This window comes from Barbus barbus, assembly GCF_936440315.1.
Source record: "Barbus barbus genome assembly, chromosome: 22".
In the NCBI taxonomy this organism is placed as follows: Eukaryota; Metazoa; Chordata; class Actinopteri; order Cypriniformes; family Cyprinidae; genus Barbus; species Barbus barbus.
Genome location: NC_136750.1, coordinates 6,993,820 through 7,002,460, shown reverse-complemented (window position 1 = coordinate 7,002,460; position 8,641 = coordinate 6,993,820). Strand labels below are relative to the sequence as shown.

The 8,641-nt window shown below is 36.3% G+C and overlaps 1 protein-coding gene across 1 annotated transcript; it reads left to right on the top strand.

Moving 5' to 3' along the window:
• Positions 1-972: 972 nt before the first annotated feature.
• On the top strand, positions 973-7,927 carry LOC306888257 (sodium- and chloride-dependent GABA transporter 2-like; the record flags this gene model as incomplete). The annotated part of the gene is made up of 14 exons (XM_079446454.1): positions 973-1,111; positions 1,212-1,346; positions 1,714-1,854; positions 1,952-2,039; positions 2,262-2,394; positions 2,584-2,718; positions 4,382-4,485; positions 4,690-4,814; positions 6,062-6,174; positions 6,497-6,634; positions 6,996-7,098; positions 7,199-7,299; positions 7,468-7,638; positions 7,787-7,927. The coding sequence occupies 14 exons, from the start codon at positions 973-975 to the stop codon at positions 7,925-7,927; spliced, it is 1,767 nt and encodes a 588-aa protein (XP_079302580.1).
• Positions 7,928-8,641: the final 714 nt, after the last annotated feature.

Genomic DNA, 8,641 nt, shown 5'->3' with positions numbered 1-8,641 from the left:
ACTCCAAACACTTTTATAAGTAGCTTTAAGGGTAACTTAGAAAACAATGTAGCCCTTCCTCTTTCAAGTGTAGATTTGGAAAGCCTAGAGTAATTCATTCTAGTAAATAGTTTTTTCCTAAATGGTTCTTTCGCTCATACTGTACGCAGCTTTTTAAAAAGTCTGACTTATTCTAGTGAATTGTTTCATCCAAACCGTCCTGTAAATGAATAGATTATAAAATTATTTGATGATGATTTGATGATTGATTTGAGTCTGTTATTAATGATTAGATAAGGGAGATATCAAAAATAAGTACTATTGATGTGCCTCTAGGAACAGGCTTGGTAAACACATAACCAACTACTTGTTCAAAATAGTAGCTTGACTGTGGTTTGACTAATTGAAATTACAAGTAGAATAGAGACAGATTATGAGAGAGTTTCAAAGTGGATTTGAAAGGAGAAAAAGACCAAGATCCACTCTACTTCACCACAGAAACTAAGGAAATTTATTTATTCGTTTTTGCTTGTTTTATATTTTATTTAAAACATGGTTATATATGTATTTTAGGACAATTAAGTGGAAAGTCCTATAAGGAGTTCTGGGCCATGAACTGAACCAACCAAAAAATTGTCCATGAAATTCAAGTACATGATCACAACAAAACAGTTAACAACAGTTAAATGTTTTTCTTGGTTTAATGTTAATTGGAAGCACATATTTGCTGCACTGAATGTCTTCCTAGACTGGAGGCTTTTTAAAACCAGTCACTTTGCATTATTTACTGATTTTGCCTTCCTGTCTTTTCTGTTTCTTAAATAATGTAACTGTAGTTGTCTGTTCAGCTGGGGAGGATCTGTCAATGAATAGCTTGACACATTTGTATAAACTAATGTTAACCAGAAAGCTAACCCGAATGCAGTACATCAACCACCACTGCAGAATTAGTGCAGCCAGGACATCAATGGAAACGTGTGAAAACTGTGTGGAATGGACAGAATAGAAGGACAAATAGAGGAAAGAGGGTACTGGGGCAGTAAAGCAGAGTTTCTTCTGGCTGTGGCAGGGAATGTGGTTGGACTGGGTAATGTGTGGAGGTTTCCTTACCTCTGCTACAAGTATGGAGGAGGTATGAAACCATGTGCAACCTAAATATATAAAACACCTACTCCCTTAGCATTCTGTCAATGATATTTAAATAATGTGTTTTTGCACTGGCGTTTTCTCAGGGGCGTTCCTGATACCCTACCTGGTGTTTGTGGTTACCTGTGGGGTGCCTCTGTTCCTGCTAGAGACAGCTATGGGACAGTACACACAAGAAGGGGGCATTACATGTTGGCATCGGATCTGTCCATTAGCTGAGGGTGAGAGTCATAAAAACATCTATTTATAAAATGTCTTTAAAAAATTACATTTTGTTAATCTTTTTGCATTGAAACACTTTTATCATGCTGTTTTATTCATATGCCGAAGTGGTTTTTCTTTTCTCTCTTTATATCAGCTATTACCTTTTCCTTTTTTTCTTTGTTAAAGAAAAGATATGAATATATGTTTCAGTAGAAAAATACTCATGAAAGAAACCATCTGGTTTAATAAATAATCAGTCGAAAGACAAAAAACTCAAAGTGCATGTAATGTAAAAGAAACCAGCATTCATTTAAACTGGGTAAATCATCCTTTAATTCTTGTTTTGATTCTCTTCTAATCATTGTATCTGTTTCCTTTTGTCAGGTATTGGCTATGCAGGACAACTGATTCTTCTGTACAGTTGCATGTATTACATCGTCATTCTGTCTTGGGCGCTTTTCTACCTCATCTTCTCTTTTAGTTCCCAACTGCCATGGGCCAGTTGTGACAACACCTGGAACACAGGTGATGATCTAAATAAATAAAATAAACATAATGTTAAACCCATCTGCTGCCATCTTCTGAATATCAAATCTTACTCTCCCACTTTTCTTTTTCTTAGATGACTGTGTGAATTTTGCTGCAAAGAATTTGACCCTCAACCGAACAACACTGATTAATTCAACACCTGCAGCTACTGAGTTCTGGGAGTAAATAATTACAGTGATACTGAGTTTTGCAAGAGCATTGTGAAAAATGTCTGTTGGGGGACCATCAAAATAAAGTTTTAGCAAATATTTAGCAGACAGTCTACTAATACTCCAATAACTGGTAGTTGACACGTGTTACTTATAATTAGTAGAATGTCTAATGTGGACTATCAAAGTAAAGTGCTACCAAAAACAAAAGCATATTGTTTCTGACTCTCTCAGACGAAGAGTGCTGTCTCTCTCTGGAGGTATTGATGAGATCGGTAAGATCAACTGGGAGATTCTTCTGTGTCTTATTGCAATGTGGATCATATGTTATTTCTGCATCTGGAAAGGAGTCAAATCTACAGGCAAGGTAAGCAAAAATGTCTCTTTATTTGTATGTAATACCTTCTGAAAAAAAAAGTTCTATTTATCAGTTAGAAATGATTGTTTTGTCACATTGCTTTCAGCTATATGTGGCAGAAGGACAATAAAAAAACTGAACTGGTTATAAAAAAAAATATTTTTTGGCATTAATTTAATATTGCCATTGTGCCTGTAGGTGGTGTATTTCACAGCTACATTTCCTTACGTGATGCTGCTGGTGTTGCTGATTCGTGGGTTCACTCTTCCTGGAGCTCTGGAGGGGGTTGTGTTTTACCTGTACCCTGAACCGGCTCGTCTCTTTGACCCGCAGGTAACCCCAGTATCTGCCCTGCACCATGATGTGACCTTATAAACACATAAAGCATGAAATCAATAAGTAGATTGAATTAAAATGCATTTGACAATTTTACTATCTGTACAAAATAACAAGTATCCCATACGCTTTAAAAAACTGTCGAGGATAATAAAAAAAAACAATAAAGCCATTGGCTTATTTCCATTGGGGTCCTCGCAGTTAATATAAAGGATGGAGATTATGTACAGATGAGCAGAAGAAATATATTAAAAAAACGGTATCCCCCAACGAAATACTAATTTTACAAAACTTAATTACAATTCATATTTAAAACTTGTTATAAAACAATTTCTACCCACAGTACAAACTACCTAGCATCATCAAACAGCCATTTTTTACCACTCTTTTAACTTAAGTCTTTTATTATCTTTAATGACAATGATAATTTATTCCACGCAATTGCACTGGTGTATAAAAACGTAGTTTTCCCACTAAACTTCTAAACTTGGATTATGGATTCTTTAAAATTATTTGAAATAAGTTGTTTTGAGCCTTTCGCAATTTATCTTTCATACCATGGGATCAACTGCTATACCATAAAGAGGTAGCATAATCAAAATGGAGTTGAATCAAGTCCCCTGCCAATCATTTTAAGGAATAAACATCCAATTAGTCTCGCTTACCTTGCTAAAACCTAATTTTACAACATATTTTCATAAACAGATTTCTGGCCATAAAATCACCTCTTAATTTATTATCTATTAAACATCCCAAATAGTTAACTACCTTTTTTTAATCTATTACCATATCATTAATCTTAACCAAAACAGTTCATACTTCAAGCAAAAAGACTGACTTCAGTTTTACCTATGTGTAGAGAAAGTTTATTATCTAGAGACCATTTGGACATAACTAACTGCAAACTCATTATTTTCTCCAGGACCCCTTTGTCTTGATGAAATACTAAAATTGCTGCATCATCAGCATAAAGAAAAGTTTCCTCTGAAAATGTTGTTTTAAGATCATTTATGTATAAGAGAAAAAATAAAGGACCTAAAATACTCCCTTGAGGAACTCCCCAATTGATTGATAAAGGACCAGACAATATACCCTTAATATCAACTCTCTGGCTTCTGTCATCAAGATAGGACTGAACCCACCTAAGAGATTTCTCATTAAAACCAACTGCCATTAATTTATACAATACAATTGTGTGGTCTAAAGTATCAAATGCCTTCTGAAGATCCAACATAACCATCCCACTAAATTTTCCACTATCTACAGCTTTCTAATACAGTATCAGTCATATATAATATAATAAGTCTCAGTGGAATGCAAAGATCCAAAACCTGACTGTAACTCATACAAAATATTATTATTACTAATATAATTTTCAGTCTGGTTATAGACAATTTTTCTATTATTTTAGCCATCACACCCAAGACCGAAAAAGGCCTATAATTAACCATATCTAATTTACATTCACTTTTATATACGGTATAACTCTAGCACTTTTAAACTCACTTGGTATTTGTCCTTGTTCAACTGATAAATTTAATAAATATGATACCATGGGGCAATCACATTATTGTTTACCATTTTTAACATATTACTACATTTTAACATTAACAAGTATGTTTTTTAATCTATTATTATATTGAAATTGCTGTGTGTGTAGGTTTGGTTAGAGGCCGGAGCTCAGATCTTATTTTCCTACAGTCTGTCTGTTGGCACCCTCACTGTTTTAGCCAGCTACAATAAATACAACAACAACTGCTACAGGTTAGTATTGATGCTTTCAATAAAATGACAAAGAAAGAGCATATGAATGGGTAAACAATTGAACAAATAAAGAATTAACAATTTGTTATGTTGTATTATCAAAATGTTTTTGAAATGGGTACTGCTTCAAGTGATTTTCAGACAGAAAGTGCTAGACAATGAATGACATTGTGTGTATGTGTTTTTATAATCTGTGTCTATCAGGGACAGCTTGTGGCTTTGCGTTCTGAACAGCTGCACAAGTTTGGTGGCTGGTTTTGCTGTGTTCTCAGTCTTGGGCTTCATGGCTCAAGAGCAGGGCGTCCCCATTGCAGAGGTGGCAGAATCAGGTAATGCAACGTCATGCTATTTCATGAAAACACTAGAGATATTATAAGAGGATTGAAGGTGTAGGGGAATTTACAGTTAAGACCCAAGGACCAGGGACCTCATTTATAAAATGTTGCGCAGAAACCATCCTAAATTTTATCTTACGATCATCTCTCGAATATGCATACGTGTGAACGTACGAACAGAAAACGTGTGCGCTTCTCTTTCAGGTGTGAAATCGATGAATTGCAAATGATCTTGAGCTTGCGCGCAATTAACTGGTTTCAGCTCTCTGCCTTGTAAACGACTCCTAATTAATGTCATTAACATATAAAATATCACCAATCATCATAATTTAGAACAGCGAGCTGCAAGAACAGCTTATATTTAAAAAAAAACTGCAATACTCCGAGAATAAAAAGTGTGTACGTCTGCTCAGACCCTGACGTGACGCTAAGCACTTTTCCACGTCAAAGACCGTCTTTATAAATATGAGCGCTGGCGTGGATTTAAGCGTACGCACACTCTAAGATCAAATCTGAGCGTACGCACACTTTATAAATGAGGCCCCTGGTGTGTTGAATGAAGACCAGGAGTCAGAGATGCAATCAATCAAAGATAAATTTACTGAAGAAAATTGTTTGCAGTTTCATCAACAGAAGTCAGCTTCAATACTCGCGATGGAGTTTCTTAGGCCACTCTGCTTACAGTTCATAAACACCAGCAATTATACTCTAACAGAGGTTGCTAATTGCATCAATGCATAAATCTCCAGACACCTATTCCAGATCAGGATGGCGGCAGTGATGACTTTCCCCAGGACAGTCTTCTCATTTAACACAGAGAAAAGATGCCGACACACACACATAGCACTTATCTGCATTTCAAGGTTGCCTAGCTCTAGCAAGCATCTTAATCATGGTTGGTTACACGCATACTATGCAGTCATCATCTTGGAGAGTAGAAAAACAGGATAGAACAGGATTCTTTAATATCTGTTATGCAAACACATAAATGTCACAGTTCTCTCCGTTACTCGTAACTCACGTTGATGGGAGGTCACCCTGAATCACCAAATAATCTATGAGGTTAGATACTGATCAATAACTTGATTAATAATCAAACAAGAAATATCAATATGGAGGATATGGCAGGTCGGCATCCACTCCTTCAAAAGCATAATGAAATATTGCAAACAGAGGCTGTATTAAAATAATGACTAAGAATACTGACTGCTCTAAATCTCATCTCGCACTGTTTTTGACAGGGCCAGGACTAGCATTCATAGCTTATCCACAAGCGGTAGCTATGATGCCTCTTCCTCAGTTGTGGGCTGTTTGTTTTTTCATCATGATTATTTTGCTGGGGCTAGATACACAGGTGAGCTGAAATTAACAAATAAGTTGTAACACCTTGAACTGCAAATCACTAAAAATGTTGTATCTAAATTTAAATATGTGTAGAGCATTGGACCAAAATATTGGACCAAAGAATATTATGGAGGGAGGAGCAGGGTTCATGAACTTTTCAGGCTTGTGAAGTGCAAGTACAACAGCAGCTCCAAATTCATCTGGGATGTTTAGTGTTAGTTGGAAAAACAGCATTCAGTGTGTTGAAGGGATAGTTCACCCAACAATAAAAATTGTGTCATCATTTACTCGCCTTCATTTTGTTCCATGCCTGTATGACTTTCCCTTTGAAGTTTGTTGGAATGGAAGCCGTCACAACGTCAGTGATGGACTTATTCCCCACGATTCTGCGCAAAGAAGGACGGCGAGAAATCTTCATCCTGCTCTTTTGTCTCACTTGCTTCTTGGGCCAATTCATCATGGTTACAGAGGTCAGAAGAAACTGTTTAGTATGCGGAAAGTAAAATTAACAAAATGAGTTATCACACTAAAAAATCAACTGAGCCTACAGTATAAAGGCATAATGTTAAAATGAACAGTGAACCAATAAATTAACAAACCACAATAAATTAACATTTATAGGTTCAGTTAAAGGCCAGTGTTCAAAAACATTTTTGTTATCAAGTTTAAATTTAAGATAATAAATAGCCGATTTAAACTTCTAAAAATTCTCATGGAGAGCAGTAAGACTGAGAGCCTGTGCAATTGTATTTCTTTAATTTGTGTTTTATATTATTACTGCCACAATACCTTAATCTGGCCCTGGTCGTAATGTTGTATTGTGACCTGCAGGGGGGGATGTATGTATTCCAGTTGTTTGACTACTATGCCTGTAATGGAGCCTGTGTACTGTTCCTGTCAGTTTTTGAGACTCTGACCATGGGTTGGATTTTTGGTGAGTCGCAAACAGGCAACAAACCATAACATGATAAAGCCAACAGAATACATTGTCAGTGCTGGAAAGACAGTGAAGCTAAATCTTCTACATACCACAGGGGCTGAGAGAATGTTTGACATCATTGAAGACATGACAAAGTCACGGCCCAACTACATATTTATGCTCTGCTGGAAATACCTGACTCCTCTCGTATCTGTGGTGAGCATCTCTGCATTCTGATTGGGCCTGTTTTGTCCTATAATTCATCATATTTGGGTGTGAATATCTGAGGCATTTCTTAACCATGGTGTTGAACTCAGTTCTTGCTATCCTTTTTTCTTTTGCATCCTTTTTCACTGTATATCTTTCTCTTCTGTCCATTCTCAGGTGTCTTTTGTCTGTTCTATGGTGGAGTACACACCCCTCACTTTTAACCGCTGGTATGTCTACCCAGACTGGGCATATGCACTAGGCTGGTTACTGGCACTGTCCTCCATCGTACTGGTGCCTGGATGGGCCCTTGGTCAACTGTTTGCTGGGAAAGGGAGTCTAAAACAGGTCAGGAGGAAAACATGTTTGTCCCTGGCATTTTATGAGATAAACAAGGCAAGAAACAGTAAATGCTAACCAAGAGAATATGTCTAGTCCACTTTCAAGTTTTAGTACTACTTAACTGTTGTTTTCCCGTGTTTGTGTGTCTTGACAGCGTTGGCGTCACCTGTGTAGTCCTGATCCACAGCTTCCTCTCACCTCTAAACAACGAGCTGAAATGAAGGAAACTACTTTCACTGCAGAGATGGAAGATTTAGTTAGGGCAAACATAGATGAAGATGAAAATGGATACTAAAAGGAAAAAAAATATTTTGTGATCAGTGTTTTCATTACTATTCGAGTAGATAGTCATGAAGGATACTTAACAACCTGCAGAAACAAGGACCAAAATAAATTTCTTTATCTTATTTTGTAGTCAATGTTTTCATTACTATCCGAGTAAATAGTCATGAAGGATACTTAACAATCTGCAGAAACATTTACATTTAGTCATTTAGCAGACACTTTTATCCAAAGTGACTTACAAATAAGTCTGTGAAAGTGATTTTGTGACTTTGGGATGGCACACTAAAGCGACGTTCAGAACGCAAGCTTCTAGAGGGTACATAAGTCTGAAGTAAAGAATTTAGGTAAAGGGGTGCCAGGTAATGTTTTAAATTTTATGCGAGCAGCTATTGGTAGCCAGTGCAAATTGATAAGAAGAGGTGTGACGTGCATTTTTTCTTTTCTTTTTTTTTTTGGCTCATTCAAAATTGTTTAAAAAAAAATTGAGACAAGGCCCAAAATTAATTTCTTTATCTCTGCCAACAACTAGTAATCCTATTTGCTCAACACAGCATCAGAGGACATCCCTAAACCAGAAAAGTTGTTTCACACTATCCTAAAATTTGTAAGTATGTTTTATGCATCTCATCAGGAAGTATTTCAGAGTACATATAACATATCTATATATATTAGCCTTCGTGTAGCCCTTATTGTTCCTTGTTTCCTGTTCATTATCAGGTTTTGT